The sequence below is a fragment of the Delphinapterus leucas genome, chromosome 5, assembly GCF_059928025.1.
Source record: "Delphinapterus leucas isolate spDelLeu-1000000601 "Yukka" chromosome 5, BTC_Dleu_Yukka2, whole genome shotgun sequence".
NCBI classification, from domain to species: domain Eukaryota; kingdom Metazoa; phylum Chordata; class Mammalia; order Artiodactyla; family Monodontidae; genus Delphinapterus; species Delphinapterus leucas.
In genome coordinates, this window is record NC_143133.1 from 117,292,603 (window position 1) to 117,318,264 (window position 25,662).

General features: G+C 38.9%; 1 protein-coding gene across 7 annotated transcripts in view; it reads right to left on the reverse strand.

Annotated features, from left to right (window-relative positions):
• Positions 1-25,662, reverse strand: part of NFKB1 (nuclear factor kappa B subunit 1) — a 121,811-nt gene that overhangs the window by 25,095 nt on the left and 71,054 nt on the right. For all 7 annotated transcript variants that reach the window (XM_022582439.3, XM_022582441.3, XM_089912436.1 and 4 more), the window contains 6 exons: positions 20,472-20,635; positions 18,500-18,658; positions 17,080-17,184; positions 8,726-8,817; positions 6,294-6,432; positions 179-322 (listed from right to left, as the gene is read on the reverse strand). In XM_022582439.3, the coding sequence (XP_022438147.1) occupies positions 179-322; positions 6,294-6,432; positions 8,726-8,817; positions 17,080-17,184; positions 18,500-18,658; positions 20,472-20,635 (803 nt within the window). The remainder of the gene's footprint in view (positions 1-178; positions 323-6,293; positions 6,433-8,725; positions 8,818-17,079; positions 17,185-18,499; positions 18,659-20,471; positions 20,636-25,662) is intronic.

A 25,662-nucleotide genomic window follows, 5' to 3' on the forward strand; every position in this document is an offset into this window, starting at 1 on the left:
AATCTATCTACATATTATAAGATGAACATGCATTTCTTTGGAAAAAAGTTTGCTGGGAAATTTTAAGTAATGTAATATATCATGTTCAGTAATGTCACAACACTCAACCCATAGACAAGGAAATCTAGGAGAAGAAAATCTGCCCTTTCAGATGTGAAAGAACAGGCTTGGTTCGTACCTGGGCCGGTACTACCAGCACCACCGCCTCCACCGCTGCTGCCGAACATGCCTCCACCTCCAGCTCCCGCCCCACTGCCGCCACCGAAACTATCTGAGAAATTGGGCATGAGCTTCTGCCGTTTCCTCTGCACTTCCTCTTTATCTGTATTTAAAGGAAGAGAAACCAGAGGAGAAAAGATTGATTCAGCTCCACTACTAGCCACAGAAAGAATACTGATTCTGATGGTATTTTTAAACATCTTAAAGGGAAATAGAAAGCACCCAAGGAGGAAGAGATGCCAAATGTCAAGAAGCATTATATTTATTCCAATAAGCACAAAGACCAAGAACCAGCCTCAGAGGGACCACAGAACAGTACACACCCAAATTCTCTCTGCCATTGTTTCTTAAGTCCCCCCTGTCATTCAAGTTAGTGAGAGACCAGACTGCCCATCAAAGATGAAGAGACTGAAAATACTGAATGAGAACAACATTACTGAGCGTTTTCACTTGGTCATACAAAACAACTGTTGCTAATCAGCTAACATCTATTATGCGTCTACAGTGACCTAAGTGCTGAGGATAAAGAGAAGTATGACATCATGTCTTTGCTGTCCAGAACCCTCCAAGATAATTTTAAGGTTGTAGGGGAAAGACTTAGAGACAAAGCACTAAAATGCTATATATGTTAAATCCATGGTGCCAACTAGGGTTCCAGGAGTTCAAGGAAGGACTTCTAGGGAGTCTCTGTGGGCTGGAAAATTCAGGAAAAGGCTTCCCAGAATCAACTCTATATCAGGAGAGGGCAAAGGGAGGATGTTCTGGGAAGGGGATGTAGAGGGAAAGTAACAAAGGGACCAATGTGCACTGCGTGCTTATAAGAACAGCAGTGGATCAGCTTAGCTGAAGTGAAAGTTTAGTATGAGGAATTCTTGAGAAATGGGGCTGATTGGGACCACATTGCCAAGCACCTGGATTATGAACCTAAGGGATTTAATTTACAGGCAGGAGAGCCATGGAACGTTTTTGAACTGGGGAATGCCATGCATATGGTGGTATTTTAGAAAGATTCATCTGTCACTGGTGCATAGGATAAAATAAAGAGTCAAAGTGAGAGGCAGAGACAGTGCAGACATAAGGTGTTGGAGGCTGTTCCTTGGTGGTCACCACAATAATAAAAATGCGTGCATCCCAGAAAGACAATAAAAGATCGATCTGTAGTCATTGGTAACTCGAGAGTCCAAGACTCATGCAAGTCTAAGACCACTACTTGACTAAAATACAGTGATGCCCTCTGAGATTTTTGAATGGCCAAGTCTAGATACTACTGAGACTTTCCCCCCTCATTCCTCATGTGGTTGCTCTGTTTTTCTTTTGCTTCTCACCAGCTCCACTGCCCCTGTGAGTTCTGCCAGTGCCTTTGTGGTCTATTGTTCCTTTCTTGTTTCTTCTTTCTGTTTCCCTTTCTTTCCCTTCTCTGATTTTCCCACCCTATATATTTTTTCTCCCTTCTCTCTTCTGAAATAAAGCACTGAAAGAAGTTTTTGGTTTTTGTTTAAATTAAATCAACAGTCAATATGGTATTCTTTTTTTCAATCAGCAGCCCAATACTTGACAACTGTCCTATTTCTGATTCTTCACATCAGTTCTGGTCACTGTTTATGTTCAGAAAGATCTTCACTTATTTCTAATTCTGTCATCATTTCAGTCATCTCAGGGCTAGAAAGAATGCTGTTGTGTACTGATTATCTCGTGATCATCTAAGTGCAGTTGAAAGATAAGCAGGGGAAAGTAGGGTAGCAAAGTACCTTAAAAAATAATATTTTAAAAACGGATCCTGTCCAGACTCGCTAGGAAGAAAAAAGCCAGCATGGGTCAACTCTGAAGAAAACATGCTTCCACCAGAAAGGGGTGACTTCGAAGTGGAGAAACTTGAGCAATTTCCTTATCAAAGGTTTTGGACAGATAAAGTTTCTCCATCAGTTGTATCATAACTAAGTCACAATTATTACTCATCCTATAAACTGTTGATCTCACATGGGATATTAGTTCATCAGAAATATGAAATACAAAAGCAAGGCAGACAACATATTCACCTTTAGAAATAAATGTTATCTACTGACACGCTTTCTAGCAAAGAGATCATTTGGTATTTGCTATGTACTCCTTTTGACTTATAAAACAGGGACATTCACTGGTTATATTTCATTGTAAAATGGGAATTTTTAAGACTCAATTTAAAAATATTAACTATCCTACAGCCATTAAGATGTTAATAACAAGAAACTGATATAGAAAATTCCATGTGACAAGCTTTTTTTTTTTTTTTAAATAGAAGAACCTACAGTCTGAATTTCCATAGAATTGAACATGGGGATTTTCACCCTGGGTTTACTTACCCTTGTGGTCTGCTTTTGACAGTGGACCATCGGATGTACTATGAAACATCAACCTATTCTAAAAGGGACCTAAGTGGCCACTCACTACAAGTTCTCCTTTTACAGAAGAGGAAACCGAAGCTAGGATGTTGAGGGACTTGTATGAGGTCAGGGCTCAGTGACGAACAGATACAAGGTCTAATGAGCATTCCATTATATTAGGTCACCATTTCGGGGGAAACACTCCAACATATCTTTGCTTCCTTTAATAACTGATGATTTAAGATAACAGCTTAGTTCACAAATGTCGATAAAACTTTTAGCCTCTACCACCTTATGCTGTGCATGTGCCTTAAAAGTATCTCATTCTCACTTTCTGGGTTGTAGTTTGCCAGTAAACACGCCGGCATTTATCCTGACCATACCTTTCATAATCTACAGATTATGATTCTGTTTCTCCCTAATCTCCATCTCTTCAGACTGAAAAGTCATTATGGTCTTTCTTTGCTTTTGTATAACAGTTCCTCAACCCTCTTCTTCCCTTGCCAACCATCCCTCTCCTGATTATTTTGATTGTCTTCCTGGACCCAACCATCTCCATGACGTTTTTATGAGACACAACATCAGTGACCATAAAGGATGCAGAGTTCGGGGCTGCATGATTCTGTACAACAAGAGGAATATGATCTATTTCTTTGTCTAATGTCTTAATTGGTGGCACCCAACAAGTTACTAGTCTTTCGGGTGAGGATGGCAACTTGGTTGGTCAAACAATAACTTAGCTCTCAGATATTTAACAAGCATCTACTACGTGACCTACATTGTCCGAGATGTAGCAATAAATATGAAAGACCAAATATGTGACCTAAAGAACACAGGTAGGAAGAAGACAATAGACACATAAATTAATAGGTAAGATAATTTTACATGTTGATAAAAATAAGTGAAGAATATAAAATGAAGCAATGAGTTCAGGAGTGACTGCAGGGGCTGGGGGCAGTGGAAGGTATATTCAAGGACTTCTGAGAAAGGAGCACAATGATTCCTCGGGTTGTATAGTTTAGATTGATCTTCACATAGCGACTCGGATGCTAAATGGCCTGCTACTTTTCTGGCCAGTCACACGTGCCTGGTGCGATCATTTGTCCTGGTGATTATTTCAACTTGGGATTTTATAATCCAGAAGGTTCTCTAGACTAAGGTAATTTGTTATCTTCAATAAAATTGTTCTAATCTCACAACAACTCAACCACAATACATGTTGGCCATTCCTTCTGTGGAGCTCAACTACAAACTCTTATTTTTCCAGATGGTTTTCTACATTGTTCTTATAGATGGAGCTTTTAGTCAATGATAACCTGAAAGGTAAGTGCCTCACGCATAAAGGTGAGATTCTGAACTTTCAGGAGACCCCATTCTCTAACTCCAGCCCTGGATAGCTCCTACCATAAGAGGGTAGCAAAGAAAGTAATAGTCTGAACGTGTCGCTGCTGTATCAGACTCTTTTCAGGCACCGATACCACTGGGAAAGGGACACAGGCAGCCTAGAAACCAAGCTCAGCTTTGAGTATTTCTAGGCTTACACATGTGTAGGTAATCTGGGTTTCCTTTTTTTTATCTGATTCTCTGTGTTAGAAAAATTGACATTATTTTGAACACGCATTTTAGGAGAAGAAATCTTTTTTTTTTTTTTTTTTTTTTTTCCCTCAGAAAGTGCAAAACAATTTTGCTCTGTTTCTCTACTTTTAAAGAAGGGTGCTTAATCCAAAGCAGTGATTTTCAAACTTCACGCCCACGGCCCGTTCGGAAGCCCTCAGGCAGTTCCTGGGCAGGGAGGGAAGTGAGGAGAGGTAAGCCTCCTTCCTGGATGAGCCAAGTGGGCGGACTTGCCACCTCCACTTCAAGCCTCTCTGGTTTATATACTGGGATTTTGCACGAAATGTCACGTGGAGAGAAAAAAAAGGATCCTCTGCTGACAGTGTTTTCAAAGCACCAGTAACGGAATGCACTATACATCTGATCCATCAGTGGAGGGGCCACAAGCTTAGAGAAGAAACAAGAAATCACGGAACCATTTTCTAAATGCTGCTGCCACAACATGAACTCTAGGAAAAGAAAGCCCTCCTCAAAGATCCCCCATCACGTTGCTATCACAGGATTAGCAGCCGTGTGGATCGTTGCTGCGGCACCTTTGTGGGTTCCAGCCTCAGCCAGGACCTGGGCGCCCTGTCCCTCCCCAGTCTCACTTCCCTCTAGTCCAGGGGTTTCTAATTATGTTTGTGCCATGGCCTCTTTTGCAGTCTAGTGAAGTCTACGGACCTCTTCTTAGAATCACAGGTTTTAGTATGTAAAATTCAAAATAGGATTACAAAAAAAGCTAATTGTTTTAAAGTGCACTTCTAGCCATGGAGCCCCATAGGGGTGAGTGGACTCCAGGTTAACAAATAACCTTTGAGGCCTGTTACCCTCATTCCGAGAGGAGTCTCAGTGTGAATTTCCCACCCTGCCCTCTCTTGAGTTCCAGTCCTGCCTTTTGAATGGCCTGTTAGGAATCTGCCACAGGAACCTAAAATGCAACATGCTTTAAGCTGAACTCTGTCTTTGCCCACCCAGATCTACTTTTGCTCCTTTGACTCTTCATCAGTTCAACCACATCACAGCCTTCCCAGGCTGGGATTCCTAGAACCGTCTAGGACTCCTGATTTTCTCTTTTCACCCCCTCCCCCAACCAGCACCTGGGTCCTCTTGACACCATCCCTGCACTGCCTCCTGAATCCACCTTTTCCTTTCACTCCACTGCATTAAGACCTTCACTAACTTCACCATTTCTCACTTGGATTCTTGCATTCCTCCTCTGACTCACTGTCTGCCACCCAGATAGTCTCTTCAGTGTCTATACAGAGAGGATCAGAGGCATCATTCCAAATCCAGACTGGCCTGGTCATTCCCCCCCTTTCCAGAGTCAATGCAAAACTCTTTAGGTGCCAATCACAGCCCCACAGAGCCTGGCCCCGGCCTTCCTCACCTGCTGTGGCCTCCAGGAGTGCATCTCAGTGCTCATAATGCTCACTCTTCCCTGAATAAACACTAGCTGTTTTAGCTCCTCACGCTTCCTAAGTCTAGGAAACCCTTTCCTTCTCTGTTGCACACTCAACTACTGAAATACATCGCCAATTTTCAGGACCTTGAAGAAGCCTTCTTCTTGGTGGCTTCTTCAGAATCTAAGGTTCGTTCTCCTTGCATTCTTCTACGTTTTTGTGGACGCCTCACTTTTGGAACTTACCAAAGTAATAATTCACACTGTAACAATTGAAGGAGACTTATGATCTCCCCTTCTCGGTGTGTCCTTTGTGAGGAAAAGAATGCTGCCTTATTCATTTTTATAGTTCCGCAGTGCATGGTGCCTGAGGCCAGTTGACAGAGTGGTTGATTCTCCTACACAACAAGCCTTATCTTTTCATCTCAACTACCTGAACCCTGAGGTAGTCAATAAATGATAGATTCTCAAATTCAAAGAGAAATTTTCAAATGTCTAAATCTCATATAAAACTCAATGGAAATAACATTATTTTAAAAGGCTAGACTTAATTCTATGACTCCCAAATCATATACTACTTCTTTCTTCTCTAAAAAGAAGCACCATGGACCCAGAAACCAGTTACTAGGAAGCTGTTCAAAGGAGGAGACTACCTGATCTTTTCTAATCAGACCATCCTCTTGTTGCAACAAGCACAAGTGTTTAAACAACCAAGTTACCTTTAATTTCAGGATAGTAGAGAAAAGGTTTTGGTTCACTGGTTTCCAAATCAGATTTCCTCCGAAGCTGGACGAACACAGAGGCTGGTTTTGTAATGTTGACATCTTTATACTTTGGAGTTTTGAAGACGATGGCAAACTGCAGGATACAAAGATCCAAATGTTGGAGTAGGACTACATTTCTTTTCCAGCAACGCTACTCATTAAACACATTCTTTATGCCCAACGTTTAGACACAAGGTACTAAAAAGTATACAACACCTTAGAGAAACTTACAACCTTAGAATTCTATACCCATACATTTTTACTAAATTGCCAATGTGAAACTGAAATATAAGATTATGCCAATGTATTGCAAAACTTCATTAGTTCACTTGTCTAAAATTTCAAATGTCTTTCAGTATAAATAATCACATGAATAAAATACGTTGCATACATCTTCTCCTTTTCCAAATTAGCCTTAAAATCCTCCAAGATTATTTACAGCAATATCAGAAAGGCTAGTCGTGGAAAGAGAGAGTGAGGAAGGTGGTACTACTACCAGCCTGCCTGCCAGCCAATGAAGACAAAAAACTAAACCCTGTAAGAGGGACATCACGACAGGGTCAGTGTATTGTGAGGTGAGGATGGCCAAGGCTCTAGGCATACACAGGGCATTCGGTAACACCCATAAGACAACCTCCTCATTGATATCTGTCTGGCAGTGCCAGAATAGTCAGGCATTTTCACAGTTTTTAGCTGGATTTTTTTTTTTTACTTGATCCACAAAATTAATAAGTTCAAGCTAACAGTTATATGCAGAACCTTCCACCAAACAAAAAAAAAAGGATATAATTATTTTCAAGTACACATGGAACATTTTTAAAAAACTGATCATAGAGTCACAGAGAAAGACAAAAAAATTTCAAAGAACTTATATCTAAGACCACCTTCTATGACCACAATATAATGTTGAAATCATCAACCAAACATCTTTTAAATGTTTGGAAACTTAAAAATGGACTCCTGGACAAAAAATTTAAAAGAAAATCATGATAGAAATGATAAAATAAGAACCGAGCAATAATAAAAGTATTATGCTATCAAAATGTGATCTCAGCTTATAGCTTTAATGCATTTGTAACAAAACTTATTTTTTTCATTAAACTATGCTTGGGGCCGAATCACCGGTGCTGAGGGGCCCACTGCTTTGAGCAGCCACGCAGTGTCAGCATTTAACACCCCACCTCAAAGATGTTTTAGCTGGATTTTTTGACTATGTAATATATTCACATGGATCAAGCTTCGTAAATATAAAAAGGTATACAATAGTGCACACTGAAAATTCTCCTTGCCATTCCTGTCCCTCCCTGTTCTGTTGTATTCTTCCAGAGTTTCTTTATGCGTATGTAAACATAAAATCTTTTTTATATACACTTTGCTTTATATCTATCTTTTAAATAATTTTAATGTTGTATCTTTGAGACTTTTCCATATTAGTCCATAGAGTACTCATTCTTTTTAATAACTGCGCAATATTCCATCACATAGATACACCATAATTTATTTAACTGGCCACTTACTGATAGACATTTGGATTGTTTCCAATTTTTTGTGAAAACTGTATTCCTCAATCGTTCAGTGTAATCATTAAGATGAGGATTCAGCATTTTCATCTCTTAGTCCTATACTCAATTGTCACCAGGAGATCTTGATTTATCATGATGACATCAGCCTCAACTAGAAGACTCCTCCTTTCAACACTTTTCATTAGAATACCCTTTTAACAGGTCTCCGCATATTACACTGGTAGAACGTTGTTATGGACTAACTGTGTTCCCCCAAAATTCGTATGTTGAAGCCCTAACAGTGTGGCTGTATTTGGAGACAGAGCTTTTACAGGAAGAATTAAGGTTAAATGAGGTCATAAGGGCAAGGCCCTGATTGGATAGGATTACTGTTTTTTAGAGAAGAGCAGAGAGCTTACTCTCTCTCTGCCCTGTTAGGACACAACAAGAAGGTGCCTGTCTGCAAGCCAGGAAGAGAGCCCTCACAAGGAACTGACACTGTCAGACCTTGATCTGGGACTTCTAGTCTCCAGAACCATGAGCTACAAATTTCTTTTGTTTCATCCACCCAGTCTATGATATTTTGTTATGGAAGCCTGAACAGATGAATGCAACACTTAAAACATTTCTACTAAAGGACCTAAGGGCCACTGCCTTGTGGCTAGGTGATCAGACACCCAAATGAAATGCCTTGCAAGGTCTAATACAGCCTTGCCCATAATTCTATGGTAGGTAACTTTTCTGGAACACCTGCCAGACACAGTGCTCTTTTATGAAAGTTAAATAAATATTTATGATTTTTCCTTGTTTTATACACGGAAACTAGTGAATTTCAATAAGGCAGAAAATGTAGAATCATCTTCATTGCCATCATCATTCACTTACTTGTCTATGAACATCTGTGGGGGAAAAATCTCCGAATCCTTCCCAGATTCCACCATTTTCCTCCTCCTCGTAAAATCGAATCTGGATATCATCTGCAAACAGTCAGGTCCAGGTGTATAATTTCACACACAGCATAATAATATTCAAAAACATGAAAAAGAAAGCTGGTTCAAGGTTCTACCTATAAATACTACGTACTTAACCTTCTTCAAAAGTAATTAATATAAAATACACTTTTGAATTATTTAAAGTTTTTAGTGAAAATTTTCTATTAGTTACCATAGTAATGGGCCCCAAGATTCATTTACAATGACAGAATGCTAGATTTACCTATTCAATCTGAGTTTTCTCTTAATCAGTCTTTTCCACTTCTTCATCCCTAAACCAATTCACTCCTGAGAAACACGAAGGATAGTGAGGAATATCAGAATCCCAAAAGGTGGTTCACTTGATACAGATTCACATAATAATATTTAACTAATATAAAGTTTACTATATGGCAGACACTGTTCTGAGGGATTTTATATGTATATATTAGCTGATTTAACCCTCACAACAACTTTGTGATGCAGGTCTACTATTAATATCCTCGTTCTGCAGAAGAGAAACTGGAGGTCAGGGAGGTTAAGTAACTTATCTAAGGTTGAAAAGCTAGTAAATGGAGAGGCCAGGATTTGAACACAGTGAAGTTTCAGATTCCAGGCTCTTACACATTCTACTATGCTACCTCCCTATAATATTTTATTAGTCCATATTGAGAAACTGCTAAATATATCATGTTGGTCTAGTCCCTTCGGGTTAAATTAGAACATCTAAATTTCAAACTTCAGTCATGGGTTCTACTCCTGCAGAAATATGACAATATAACTCAGGTTGGCATCTCCCTGGCTTCACTTCCTATTTCATAGGAAGGTGTACACTATTGACTTGCAAAAACTAAATTTATATTTCTATTTACATAGAATTTTAGGAATATTAGGGTTGGATAAGACATATTATATACTGGTTAATACCTCTGCCTTCAGGTAGGACTACCCTGGACCTAGTTATTCAGATTCTTTAAGCTAGGTTCAAGACTTCTCTTAATAAGCCATTCCAACGTAATGATAATGATTAAGAGTCACATTTACAAATAAAGGCACTCAGATTGTGTTTACTCATAGTATGCACAACCAGAAATCTGGAAATGCATATTACTTGGATACAATGGGTTGAAAGAATACTGATACCAAAACCTGCAGAGAAAGTGTAAACACTTTTGGGATACAGATATATATTCATACCTTTACCTTAAAATCTTAACTCATTTTTTTCTGACTTTTTATCTCAGAGCATTTAGCCTCAAAGGAGAATTTTCTTTGTTTTAAGCCATAGTCCTTTTAATAGGGGCTACATTTCCAGCTATGCAGCTTCTTACTTTGGAAATGCTCATTCTTGTAGTGAGTATATCTTTCTTTCTTTCCTTTTTAGTGAAGAAACTACAATTATTTTTGTTGAAAAATGTGAAAGTGAAATATTATATTTTTTGCATTATTTTTTTTAACATCTTTATTGGAGTATAATTGCTTTACAATGGTGTGTTAGTTTCTGCTGTATAACAAAGTGAATCAGCTATACGTATACATGTATCCCCAAATCCCCTCCCTCTTGCATCTCCCTCCCACTCTCCCTACCCCACCCCTCTAGGTGGTCACAAAGCACCAAGGTGATCTCCCTGTGCTATGCAGCTGCTTCCCACTAGCTATCTATTTTACATATGGTAGTGTATATATGTCCATGACACTCTCTCACTTCGTCCCAGCTTACCTTTCCCCCTCCCCGTGATCTCAAGTCCATTGTCTACATCTGTGTCTTTATTCCTGTCCTGCCCCTAGGTCCATGAGAACCAGTTTTTTTTTTTTTAGATTCCATATATATGTGTTAACATATGGTGTTTGTTTTTCTCTTTCTGACTTACTTCACTCTGAATGAGATTCTAGGTCCAACCACCTCATTACAAATAGTTCAATTTCATTTCTTTTTATGGCTGAGTAATATTGTATTGTATGTATGTGCCACATCTCCTTTATCCATTCATCTGCTGATGGACACTTAGGTTGCTTCCATGTCCTGGCTACTGTAAATAGAGCTGCAATGAACATTGTGGTACATGACTCTTTTTGAATTATGGTTTCCTCAAGGTATATGCCCAGTAGTGGGACTGCTGGGTCATATGGTAGTTCTATTTGTAGTTTTTAAGGAACCTCCATATTGTTCTCCATAGTGGCTGTAACAATTTACATTCCCACCAACAGTGTAAGAGGGTTCCCTTTTCTCCACACTCTCTCCAGCATTTATTGTTTGTAGATTTTTTGATGACGGCCATTCTGACCAGTGTGAGGTGATACCTCATTGTAGTTTTGATCTGCATTTCTCTGATGGTAAGTGATGCTGAGCATCCTTTCATGTGTTTCTTGGCAATCTGTATATCTTCTTTGCAGAAATGTCTTTTTAGGTCTTCTGTCCATTTTTGGATTGGGCTGTTTATTTTTTTGATATTGAGCTGCATGAGCTGCTTGTAAATTTTGGAGATTAATCCTTTCCCAGTTGCTCCATTTGCAAATATTTTCTCCCATTCTGAGGGCTGTCTTTTCATCTTGTTTGTGGTTTCCTTTGCTGTGAAAAAGCTTGTAAGTTTCATTATGTCCCATTTGTTTATTTTTGTTTTTATTTTCATTTCTCTAGGAGGTGGGTCAAAAAGGATCTTGTTGTGATTTATGTCAAAGAGTGTTCTGCCTATGTTTCCCGCTTTATAATGTCTGGCCTTACATTTAGGTCTTAATCCATTTTGAGTTTGTTGTTGTACACGGTGTTAGGGAGTATTCTAATTTCATTCTTTTACATGTAGCTGTCCAGTTTCCCCAGCACCACTTATTGAAGAGGCTGTCTTTTCTCCATTGTATATTCTTGCTTCCTTTATCAAAGATAAGGTGACTATATGTGTGTGGGTTTATCTCTGGGCTTGCTATCCTGTTCCATTGATCTATATTTCTATATTTGTGCCACTACCATACTATCTTGATTACTGTAGCTTTGTAGTATAGTCTGAAGTCAGGGAGCCTGATTCCTCTAGCTCCGTTTTTCTTTCTCAAGATTGCTTTGGCTATTTGGGGTCTTCTGTGTTTCCATACAAATTGTGAATTTTTTTGTTCTAGTTCTGTGAAAAATACCATTGGTAGTTTGATACGGATTGCACTGAATCTGTAGATTGCTTTGGGTAGTATAGTTATTTTCACAATGTTCATTCTTCCAATCCAAGAACATGGTATATCTCTCCATCTGTTTGTCATCTTTAATTTCTTTCATTAGTGTCTTACAGTTTTCTGCACACAGGTCTTTTGTCTTCTTAGGTAGGTTTATTCCTAGGTATTTTATTCTTTTTGTTGCAGTGGTAAATGGGAGTGTTTCCTTGATTTCTCTTTCAGATTTTCATCATTAGCGTATAGGAATGCAAGAGATTTCTGTGCATTAATTTTGTAACCAGCTACTTTACCAAATTCATTCATTAGCTCTAGTAGTTTTCTGGTAGCATCTTCAGGATTCTCTATGTATAGTATTATGTCCTCTGCAAACAGTGATGGTTCTACTTCTTCTTTTCCAATTTGAATTCATTTCTTTTTCTTCTCTGACTGCTGTGGCTAAAACTTCCAAAACTGTGTTGAATAACAGCAGTGAGAGTGGGCAACCTTGCCTTGCTCCTGATCTTAGTGGAAATGGTTTCAGTTTTTCACCATGGAGAATGATGTTGGCTGTGGATTTGTCATATACGGCCTTCATTACATCGAGGTAGATTCCCTCTATGCCTACTTTCTGGAGGGTTTTTATCATAAATAGGTGTTGAATTTTGTCAAAAGCTTTTTCTGAATCTATTGAGATAATCATATGGTTTTTATCTTTCAATTTGTTAATATGGTGTATCACATTGATTGACTTCTGTATATTGAAGAATCCTTGCATTCCTTGGACAAACCCCACTTGATCATGGTGTATGGTCCTTTTAATGTGCTGTTGGATTCTGTTTAGTAGTATTTTGTTGAGGATTTTTGCATCTATGTTCATCAGTGATATTGGCCTGTAGTTTTCTTTTATTGCGACATCTTTGTCCGGTTTTGGTATCAGGGTGATGGTGGCCTCGTAAAATGAGTTGGGGAGTATTCCTCCCTCTGCTATATTTTGGAAGAGTTTGAGAAGGATAGGTGTTAGCTCTTCTCTAAATATTTGATAGAATTCGCCTGTGAAGCCATCTGGTCCTGGGCTTTTGTTTGTTGGAAGATTTTTAATCACAGTTTCAATTTCAGTGCTTGTGATTGGTCTGTTTATATTTTCTATTTCTTCCTGGTTCAGTCTTGGAAGGTTGTGCTTTTCTAAGAATTTGTGCATTTCTTCCAGATTGTCCATTTTATTGTCATATAGTTGCTTGGAGTAATCTCTCATGATCCTTTGTATTTCTGCAGTGTCTGTTGTTACTTCTCCTTTTTCATTTCTAATTCTGTTGATCTGAGTCTTCTCCCTTTTTTTCTTGATGAGTCTGGCTAATGGTTTATCAATTTTGTTTATTGTCCCAAAGAACCAGCTTTTAGTTTTATAGATCTTTGCTATTGTTTCCTTCATTTCTTCTTCATTTATTTCTGATCTGATCTTTATGATTTCTTTCCCTCTGCTAACTTCGTGTTTTCTCGGTTCTTCTTTCTCTAATTGCTTTAGGTGTAAGTTTAGGTTGTTTATTTGAGATGTTTCTTGTTTCTTGAGGTAGGATTGTATTGCTATAAACTTCCCTCTTAGAACTGCTTTTGCTGCATCCCATAGGTTTTGGGTCGTCGTGTTTTCATTGCCATTTGTTTCTAGGTATTTTCTGATTTCTCTTTGATTTCTTCAGTAATCTCTTGGTTATTTAGTAGAGTATTGTTTAGCCTCTATGTGTTTTAGAGATTTTTTTCCTGTAATTGATATCTAGTCTCACAGCGTTGTGGTTGGAAATGATACTTGATACGATTTCAATTTTCTTAAGTTTACCAGTGCTTGATTTGTGACCCAAGATATGATCTCTCCTGGAGAATGTTCCATGAGCACTTGAGAAGAAAGTGTATTCTGTTGTTTTTGGATGGAATGTCCTATAAATATCAATTAAGTCCATCTTGTTTAACGTGTCCTTTAAAGCTTGTGTTTCCTTATTTATTTTCATTTTGGATGATCTGTGCATTGCTGGAAGTGGGGTGTTAAAGTCCCCAACCATTATTGTGTTACTGTCGATTTCCCCTTTTATGGGTATTAGCATTTGCCTTATGTTATTGAGGTGCTCCTATGTTGGGTGCATAAATATTTACAACTGTTATATCTTCTTTTTGGATGGATCCCTTGATCATTATATAGTTCCCTTCTTTGTCTCTTGTTTTAAAGTCTATTTTGTCTGATACAAGAACTGCTACTCCAGCTTTGTTTTGATTTCCATTTGCATGGAATATCTTTTTCCATCCCCTCACTTTCAGTTTGTATGTGTCCCTAGGTCTGAAGTGGGTCTCTTGTAGACAGCATATATATGGGTCTTGTTTTTGTATCCATTTAGCAAACCTGTGTCTTTTTTTTTGGCGGTATGCGGGCCTCTCACTGTTGTGGCCTCTCCCGTTGTGGAGCACAGGCTCCAGACGTGCAGGCTCAGCGGCCATGGCCCACGGGCCCAGCCGCTCCACGGCATGTGGGATCTTCCCGGACTGGGGCACGAACCCGTGTCCCCTGCATTGGCAGGCGGACTCTCAACCACTGTGCCACCAGGGGAAGCCCAAGCCTGTGTCTTTTGGTTGGAGCATTTAATCCATTCACATTTAAAGTAATTATCAATATGTATGTTCCTATTACCATTTTCTAAATTGTTTTGGGTTTATTTTTATAGCTGTTTTCTTTTTCTTGTGATTCCTGCCTAGAGAAGTTCCTTTAGCATTTGTTGTAAAGCTGGTTTGGTGGTGCTGAATTCTCTTAACTTTTGCTTATCTGTAAAGGTTTTAATGTCTTCACTGAATCTGAATGAGATCCTTGCTGGGTAGAGCAATCTTGGTTGTAAGTTTTTCCCTTTCATCACTTTAAATATGTCCTGCCACCCCTTCTGGCTTGCAGAGTTTCTGCTGAAAGATCAGCTGTTAACCTTATGGGGATTCCCTTGTACGTTATTTCTTTCTTTTCCCTTGCTGCTTTTAATATTTTTTCTTTGTATTTTTGACAGTTTGTTTAATGTGTCTTGGCATGTTTCTCCTTGGATTCATCCTATATGTGACTCTCTGCACTTCCTGGACTTGCGTGGCTATTTCCTTTCCCATGTTAGGGAAGTTTTCAACTATAATCTCTTCAAATATTTTCTCAGTCCCTTTCTTTTTCTCTTCTTCTTCTGGAACTCCTATAATTTGAATGTTGGTGCGTTTAATGTTGTCCCAGAGGTCTCTGAGGCTGTCCTCAATTCTTTTCATTCTTTTTTCTTTATTCTGCTCTGCAGTAGTTATTTCCACTATTTTATCTTCCAGGTCACTTATCCGTTCTTCTGCCTCAGTTATTCTGATACTGATTCCTTCTAGAGAATTTTTAATTTCATGTATTGTGTTGTTCATCGTTTGTTTGCTCTTTAGTTTTTCTAGGTCCTTGTTAAATGTTTCTTGCATTTTCTCTGTTCTATTTCCAAGATTTTAGATCATTTTTACTATCATTACTCTGAATTCTTTTTCAGGTAGACTGCCTACGTCCTCTTCATTTATTTGGTCTGGTGGGTTTTTACCTTGCTCCTTCATCTGCTCCCTATTCCTCTGTCTTCTCATTTTGTTTAACTTACTGTGTTTGGGGCCTCCTTTTCACAGGCTGCAGGTTCGTAGTTCCCATTGTTTTTGGTGTCTTCCCCCAGTGGGTGAGGTTGGTTCAGTGGCTTGCATAGGCTTCCTGGTGGAGGGGACCGGTGCCTGTGTTCTGGCGGGTGGGGCTGGATCTTGTCTTTCTGGTGGGCAGGACCACGTCCAGTGGTGTGTTTTGGGGGGTCTGTGAACTTAGTATGATTTCAGGCAGCTTCTCTGCTAATGGATGGGGTTGTGTTCCTTTCTTGCTGGTTGATTGGCATTGGGCATCCAGCACTGGAGCTTGCTGGTCGTTGAGTGGAGCTGGGTCTTAGCGGTGAGACAGAGGTCTCTGGGAAAGCCCTCGCCGATTGATATTACATGGGGCCAGGAGGTCTCTGGTGGTCCAATGTGCTGGAGTCAGCTCTCCCACCTCAGAGGCTCAGGCTTGACACCCGGCCAGAGCACCAAGACGCTGTGAGCCACGCAGCAGTGAATGTGGCGGTCTCAGTTATGAAGCCTGATTACGAGGGTCTTCAGTAGCTGCTCAGCTAGAACAGGCTGACTCGGGAGCACTTTGTGTACGAGGTTGTCTCCAGCAGCCTGTGGCTGAAAGAGTAGGTCTTCGCATGTGCTGCCGGAATCTTGAACATTTATATAGAGGTCTTCGCTGAATTCGGTCACGGATTTGGTACAGGTGGTCTTAAGAACACCTTACTCTCTCAAGGCTGTGTGCTTGAAACAGCTCCTACACCTGAGGATCTACAAGCTGCAGAAAGACGAGACTGCCCAGGGCCACGTGCAAGCCGTGATTCTTGCCACATGCCCTGCTGCTGCCGTCGTGGAAGTGAGTGTATCTTTATTATACTATACCTTCTATCATTTTATTTAAAAAATGAGTGAAACTTGAGAAAATAACACAATCTCCTTCAGCTTTTGCTGACTTATCAATCTTGTGCTATATTTAATGAGAGATAAATGCCAAGAACCTTTCTGAAAGTGAAAATTATGAGAGGAATATGCTCTGAGAATTTCCCTATAGTCCTTATTCTCTTTCTTTTTCTTAAATGACATCATAGTGTCATGTGAAGATATCCAGAGAAGCTCTCTGTGTTGCAATGAAGCATGGTAAGATAAACAAAATAAACAATTTTACACTATGTAAAACATTTATTCTGTGTGTGTGTGCGTGTGTGTGTGAAGCATGGGCTATTACTCATTTATTTAAAGTTCAGATACCAAAATTTAAAGTATAAAAACCCTGAAACATCACTGATTCCAATGGTCACTGTTTTCTTATTTATATTTACTTCTGTTGAAAATTTTAAAATGAATTAGTTGGGTTAACAAAATAACATGGACAACTTAAATTTGGAAGAGAGGAAATGTATAAATTTTTAAAAGGAGTTCTATGGCAAGGAGGGATATTATTGGGCCCACTGACAAAAAGTGACTCAGAAACACACTCAGAATTATACTTCACATCTGGAGATCAGAGCATATATTTACCTTTCTGAACCTTGTCACAGAGAAGATAAATCTCTTCCCCTCCAGTTACGCATCCAGCTGTCCTGTCCATCCTTACTATTTTCAAGTTGGAGGCATTGGGGGCTTCTGTCCACAGGAGAAAAACAACAAACTTCATTATTTATCCTCAGCTTCACATGCTAACCTCCTATGAGGGACCTTAAAGAAAGTTTAAATAGATGCTTTCACTCATACTGCTTTAACAAGGATATAAATAAAACAAAAATGCCTTCTGAAACCCTCAGAGCACCTTGGGCATGGCTCATTCATTATCACCAAAACAGATGAGACACAAAGGAGCAGTATTTGTTTCTCCCGCTAACACAGTAAGAGAGATTAATAGAGAAAGAGAAAGAAATTTTCTGATGTTTCAGGAAGTTCCAAGCTAATGGATGTGTGGAATTTCAATAAGGTCAAGACTTTAACCCCAAACTTATGTCCATGATACCATTTACAAGAGTCCTAGAAATTTAGGAGAAGCACAGTTTTCTAAAACTATTTATTAATTTTTATTCTGCAGAAAAGAAAAATGAAGATGTTATATTTCTTTTCCCCAAACGAAATTAGAATTCTGTGTGGTTAAGGGGTAGAAGTTTTGTGTGGTAATAGTATAAGGCTTCCCTTTTTTTTTTGGCTCCAACAGCTGCATTTTAAAGTGATCTTTGGTATGCGAGTCTACATCAGTTTATAAAGCTTTCACTTCCCTTCAAACATGTTTAAATTAGAGAAATCAGTTAGTTGTTGTACTTGGGGCATGGCGTTCTCTACTTAGACCAAACTCTATAACCTTTCAAGGAGCCTAAATACTGCCCTTGTAGACTTTTTGGAAATATCTGTTTAATAAATCCCATGCATACCAAATTAGAAATTTGCATGGTAAATGCTGAAGACCTCTGTAAAACTCTTTCAAAAACTCCAGGAACTATAGACTGAAATAGAATTTTGAAGCTACGAAATATCTGTACTGCTCACTTAGTTAACCTGACGTTCCTAACTTGATAAAGCTATAACATGCAAGAATGAAAATGGATAAGAGTTTTCTTTTATTAACTTCTCTTCAGAGCCCCAACTGAGATACTTTTCTCATCTAAGAGCACCAACAATATATCCTCGTAGTAAGGAATTCATAAATAATAAGAGATTTGGCATTGCATGTAGAAGACTACAACGGTGATCTGAGGAAGATTTATTGAGCACCTCACAGTATTTCACTTTTAATCTCAACATCAAATTTTAAGCTAAATTTCAGTATTCTCATTTTGTAAGATGATAAATATGAGGCTCCAAGTGATTAAGTTACTTGCCCCAGGAATCAGAGCTAGTCAGTAACTGCCGGGGCCGGGCTGGAAGTCTGTTCTTGACTTTACAGCAAGCTGCCTCCTGTCAGAAGTCAGGTACTCACTGCTATCATAGATGGCGTCCGATACCACGGGTTCCAGGCGCCTCGTGAAGCTGCCGGTGCTGTCTGGAAGGAAAGCTGTAAACATAAGCCGCACCACGCTGAGGTCCATCTCCTTTGTCTGCTGAAGAGCTGCCTGGCGGATGATCTCCTTTTCCCGATCTAGGACCAGACAATATGGGGTATTCATGCCCAGGGAAAGAGTAAAGTGTGAACATTTTAGATAGGATGCTTTTATAAAGCCCAAATAAAGAACATCAACTTAAAATAAAAGTCTATTTTTTTTTCTTTTGAAATTCTTCATATTGCTAATACAATTTTAAGAATTATCTATTTATGTCATCCAAACGTAAAGGCATCAAAAAAGGGCCTGCATTTTCTCTGGATCACAGTAAAAACTGTCCTGCATGTGTCAAACTGCCTCTCTCCTATCTTCCCCTGCCCTGTCCCAAGACACAAAGGATGTGATGGAATGGAATGCAGTAGCCTGACCATGCCTCACTTGTGTGGAGGAATGTGAAAATTAAGTATTCCAAAAGCTCTCTGGGCACAGGGACTGTATTCATCCCACAGTGCCCGGCACAGTACCTGGCACTAAGCAAGTACAGCTCAACAAGTGTTTTTAAGGAGCCAAACGACTCCTCTGCACTGGGCTCCTTCCCTCCTGATGGAGCTTTCATACTGATGGACATAATCGTACTTAACTTATAATATCATAAGAGGTGATAATTCAAGTGATAAGTACTATAAAAGAGCTACAGTTGAAGTGATATGAAACTTCAAAGGAGGGGAGAATCCAGAGGCTTTGAAGCAGAAGAGGCATTGCTCTAAATCTTGAAAGGATGGTAGAACTTGAACTTAGGAGGAGAATGAAAAAAAAAGGCATCCCAGGAAGAGGAAAGAGCAGGAATGGAAAGAATGTGCCAAAGAGAGAAAGTGAGAAATTGTGCTTCTATGGTGTAGTTCAGTTTGACAAGAAGGGATGTAGTGGGAAACAAGTCGAAAACGCAGATTGGGGCCAGCTCTTGGGAGGCCTAAAATGCCAGGGTATGGAATTTGGATTCTGGACGCAACAGGGAGACACTGAGTAGTGGTGACCTGTAGGCTTCAGTAAGATCCATCTGGCCACAGGGTGTAAACTAGATTAGAAGTGGGGAGGGACAGAGACAGAGCATCAAAAAATGGAGCGAGGAGGGGAACCCCAGAGAGCACAGAACAGCTGGACCACGAACTGAAGATGCAGCAGAGGTGAAAAGGAGGACTCAAAGGTGATGTGAACGTTTTGAGGATGAATAGCAGAAGACAGAACATGGCTAATGGGAAAATGATTGTCTCTGGATTGCCTGAGTATGAGCTGGTGACAGGATGGCCAGATGAAAGGACAACACATAAAAGCAGAAATGGCATATGTGGTGGAACAAGGATTAGGGTTGAAAGAAAAAAATATAAGTGAAGGCAGGAAAACATAAAATCATAGCATTTTTATGATAAAGAGGATAGCTTACAATGAGCCTGAAGAGCCCAAAGAAAGAAAGATTCCTTATAATAAGGTGAGCTGGGGGAGGTATAACAGAGCAGGTGTTCTTTGAACCATGTCTTGAATTCTGAATTGGTTCTGACAGGTTGAAAAGGGAAGGGGGGGTGTTTTAGGTAGAGGAAGACACATACAAAGGTATGAGTATACATCAGTGTTCAGGAGGCGGTGGTGGGGAGAGGTGGGTACAGGTGGGACCTCCGATAAAGCTGGAAAGGGGGCTGAGGCCCGGCTTTGTATGCCAGGCTATGGGGGTACAGATTTTATTCTAGAAGTAGCAGGATGCCATCAAAGGTTTCTGAGCAGGGAAAGGGTGAGAGCAGCTTGGGGTACAGACCAGGAGAAGGAGAAACCTGGGGCATAAGATGAGCCCATGGTCTACACACAGGACAAGGAGAGCCAGAGCTCTCAAAGGAGCAAGGCTGGGAGAGTGATACTCACCTGTGAGCTGCCGGTCTCCTCCACCTTCTGCTTGTAAATAGGCAAGATCAGGATGCACCAAAAGTCCGGGGTTATAGCCCCTTATACATGCATCTGTCATTCGTGCTTCCAGTGTTTCAAATACTTTTTTCTTTGTCACATGAAGTATACCCAGGTTTGCAAAGCTGGAGAAAAAACAGTAACAGCAACAACAACCAGAATTAGGCAGTCAATGACTAGAGAGTCCTGTTTTACCTTAGCTATGGATTGAGAAAAAATGCACAGGCCCTCAATCACTGGCCCTCAAACACATTACTATTTCTGCAGTGAAACATACAAAGCAGACTCACCAAATGGAATAATAAAGACTATAACCAGCTGCACATCATGTCAGGCTGGGTTTTGCCACCAAATCAGTCTGTGGTAAAATTAGAAAAATCTTTTCGTTTTCAAAGCTTACTAGACTTGCAAATTATGAATAAGGGAGTGGGGTGTACATATCTTAATAAGAAAGTTTTACCTAGACTCATTTTAAAGTATTTTTCTAGGAGAGTTGCATAAAAAGAAATTTTAATTCCAAATATACTAACTTTTCTAACTTTTTAAAAAAAGAATATGCAAAATACTATATTTAGAAGATTTTTTTTCTTTTGGCTCATCCCTGGGTTTCTAGATGGGATTTAATGTCTACCAGGAATCCCATCTCCTCCTGGGCTATCTCTAAGGTTGGAATTATTTATGACCACTAGAATGTCCAACTCTACATGTACTCAGTCTTGAGGTATACCTTCAATCAGGGATGGATAACTTTTTATATTGTGAAGCCTACATATCCATAAAACAAAATATGTTAATATGCTAATTAAAGCAATTAAAGGGATCTTTAAATATATAAAATGCTCCAGCCATTCATGTTTTAAAATAAAGTACATGAAATAAAGAAGTGTATTCAATAAATGTAATACAACAAACAAACAAAACAGCACTTTACCAAGGAGACTCATTCGGTTAACAAATATTTATTTTGCTCCTTAGTACCAGGCAGCGTCCTGGATGCTTCTGTCAACAGTAAAGGAATCCCTATCTTCATGGAGTTCATATGCTAGTGCAACAACAGAGAGGAAACAAACAAGTACATTTTATAATTGAAAAGGTAAAAAGTGTTACCAAGAAAAATAAAGTAGGAATGGGGAAGAGGAAAGGCAGTAGTAGAAGGCACGGCACTTAAAAATAGGAAGAGGCCAGACAGGGCCTCACTTAAAAGATGTCAACTGAACAAAGACTTGAAGGAATTAGGGGGTGAGACATGGATATATGGAAAAAGAACATCTGAGGTGGAAGGAACAGCAAGTACAAACCCTGAGGTAGGATCATGCCTGGTGTCCACAAGACAACAATGGCAAACAGGCCATTGTGGCTGGAGTGAGATGAACAAGGGGTCAGAAGTAAGTAAGGAGTTCAAAGAGATAAGTGGGGTACCATTCTTTTAAAGCCTTGTAAGCTTTTGTAAGGACTCTTCTTTTCCTCTGGCTTTTACTCAGAAAGAAAAAAAAATATTAGCAGGAATATTAGAGGAAAGATAGAAATATTATGATAACTGGATCAAATGAAATAAAGAAGAAGATAATGTTGGAAAACTAGATAAACTAGGGAAAGAAAACATAGGAGGTGAAGGCTGAATGAGATGAGCACTCATACAGAGGCCCAGAGATGAAATGATACAGGTATACAGACAGTGATGAAAAAAAGTAGGACAGTGGAGACAGACACCGAAAAGAAAATACAGAATATAAGCCCCTTGAGAGCAGAGATATCCAGTGACTAGAGACCTGGGTGCTTAATAAATGTCTACTGGATAAATAAATGCATGAATTAATCCAGCACAGAAAAACACGCAATATGACACATTGGTATGCATGGAGGCACAGGGGGATTTTCAGAAACAACACCTCCGTATTTTGGCCTTTTAGGCTTTACTCCTATACAGACACCACCCATAACTACAGGAAAACGAGGCTGATCTTCTAGGTAACAGCAATGATAAACACGTGTGCAGCACTTTACCACCTAGAAAGTGCTTTTCGTGTATATTATCTAATTTAATCTCTGTGAAAAGTCATCATCTGTATTTTTCATTATGTGAATAATGGATTTACTCTGGAAGTAAATGAAACAATACAGAAGTCAGTCTTCTACCTTAGGTAATGATAGAGCAACACAGACCGACTGAACCTAGCATTTTAAACAACAAAAAACATATGAAAAAGTAGTTTTCAGACACTGGACAATAGGTGGCATAGGACAGTGAGCCTTAAGAAAAGGAAAACAAATAAGGTGAATTCTAAAATTATGCTGCCTTAATATCTAGAGAGCGCTTCCAGGCTGCAGTAAGGAAGGGGGAGCCCAAACAGGGCCTGCTGACCTCCCTGAGTTTAGGAGACAAAGGAGGTCAACAAGGGTAGAATGCACAGGCCGATACCTGAGAAGAAAGAACCACATACCGAGAGACACTCAGAGCATGTGTGTGAGGAAATGACCCAAGGCTGGGAAAAGAACAATCAGAAGCACAGGCAAAACAGCCCCTGGAGCACACACAGGGCTAGAATAGTTCAAGAAATCTTGTGATACACGAAGTGTTAGGGTGTACAGTCAGAAAGGTATTGCCTTTGTAATGGCATCAAGTTAACCCTAGACTAAAGGCTGCTCTGGTCTCCCTAAAAAGGCTTAATAGTAAGTCTAGAAAGGATCAAGCTATTCCCAAACTTAACTTCATCCCAATGCTCAAAAATATTTAGATGCATAGAAAATAAAAAAATCCAAGTACCCACAATCCAAAATTCAAAATGTCTACCATCCAATCAAAAATTACCAGGCATACAAAGAAACAGGAAAATATAACTCATAATGAGGAAAAAAATCATTCAATAGAAACAGATCCAGAAATGAAATGAGACAGAAAACAGAATTTGTAGGTAAGTACATGGAAAAGCTATGAGAGATATACTCCATATGGTCGAGAAGAAAGCATTAGTACGCGAAGGAGAGGCATGGAAGATATAAAAAAGACCCCCCCCACCCAAAACCCATAGAGATGAAAACTACAACGTCTGAGAAGAAAAACACACCAGATGGGATTAAGAACATATTAGACAGTACAGACAAAAGATTAGTGAACTTGAGGACACAGTAAAAAAACTATCTGAAGTGAAACTGAAAAGATGAAAAAAACTTTAAAAAGAAGAGATCATTAATGAGCTGTGGCATAATTTCAAATGGCCAAATATACATGAGGTTGATGTTTCAGAAGAGAAAAGAGAGGAGTGGATGGAAAAAATATTTTAAAAAATAATGGCCGAAAAGTTTTAAAATTTAATAAAAACTATAAACCCAGAGATCCAAGAATCTCAGTGAACCACAAAGCACAAGAAACACGAAGAATACAACACTAAAGCTTATCATAATCAAACTGCTGAAAACTAGCGATGAAGAGAAAATCTGAAAAGCTGATAGAGAAAAAAACTGACACACTATGTACAGAGGAATAAAGGTAAGAACGACAGGAGACTTCTTTTTGGAAACAAGGCAAGCCAGAAGACAGTGAAGCAGCATATTTTAAGGACATGAAAGAAAAACCGTGTCAACCTGTATTTCTATACTTCTCAAAAATATCTTTGAAAAACAAAAACAAAATAAAGACTTTAAGATGTACAACTGAAAGAATTTATCAGCAGCACGCCAGTGGTATAAGAAAAATTAAAGGAAGTCAACATATGGGTAAGTATAAAATACTTTCTTTCCCTTATTTAAAAGTTTCTTTAAAAGATAATTGACGATTTAAAGCAAAAATAAAAAACAATATACGGTGGGATTTACAACATATGCAGATGTAAAATATATGACATAATAGCACAAAGGTCAAGAGAGGGGAAATGAAAATATACTGTTAACATGCTATACATAGAGAGGTATAATGCTACTTGAAAGTAGACTATGATAAATTAAAGATGTATAGTATAAACCTAAAACAATGGCTAAAAAATACAAAGAGGTATAAATCTAAAAGGAGATAAATGAAATGACAAATAATCAATTAATCTAAAAGAAGGCAGGGGAAGGGGGAATGAAGAATAGATATGACAAGCAGAAAACAAACAGCAAGAGGGCAGATTTAAACACAGCCATATCAGTAATCATATTAAAGTCACGTAAACACCCCACTAAAAGACAGAGTATGTGAGACGGAATACAAAGTAAGACCCAACTATATGCAGTGCATATTTACTTTGAATATAAACACACAAAAAGGTTAAAACTAAGAGGATGGGGAAAAAAATGTTCCAAGCTAACATTATTCAGAAGAAAGCTGAAGTAACTATATTAGTTTCAGTCAAGGTAAATTCCAGAGCAAAGAATATTACCAGGAATAAAAAAGAAGGTCATTTCATAATGATAAAGGGATCAATTAATTAAGAGGACATAAGAATCCTAAATTTCTATGCATCTAATAAAAGCTTCACAATACAAGAAGCAAAATCTTATAGAACTGAAAAGAGAAATAGATGTATTTATGAATACTGTCAGATTTCAATACTCTTCTCTCAATAATTAATAGAACAAGTAGAGAGAAAATTAGTAAGGAGAGAAAAGCTTTGAACAAACAACCTGACCCAACTGACATTTACAGAACATGCGTTCAATCTGATCAGACTAAACATTCTTTTTTAAGTGCACCAGGAACATTTACCAAGACAGACCAGGGCTTCCCTGGTGGTACAGTGGTTGAGAATCTGCCTGCCAATGCAGGGGACAGACCATATTCCCTCCATAAAACAAGCCTCAATATATTTAAAAGGAATCAAATGATACCAAATATTCTCTTACCACAATGGAACTAAATCAGATATCAATAACAAAGTTACCTAGGTAGGAGTACATTTAAATCAAGACTGGCCACGTAATAATTAATTGTTGAAGGTGGGCGACGGGTACAACGAAGGCTCACTATGCTATTCTTTCTACTTTTGTATATGTTTGGCAATTTCTATAATAAAGTGCAAAAGAAAAATGAGAGCAGACATTATTAGGATGAAAAACAGAAAAAAACAAGGACCATAAATGTTAACATGTGAGAATGCAAAATGGTGCAGCCACTTTGGAAAACAACTTGGCAGTTTCTTTTTCTTCTTTTTTTTTTTTTTTGGCCACACCATGC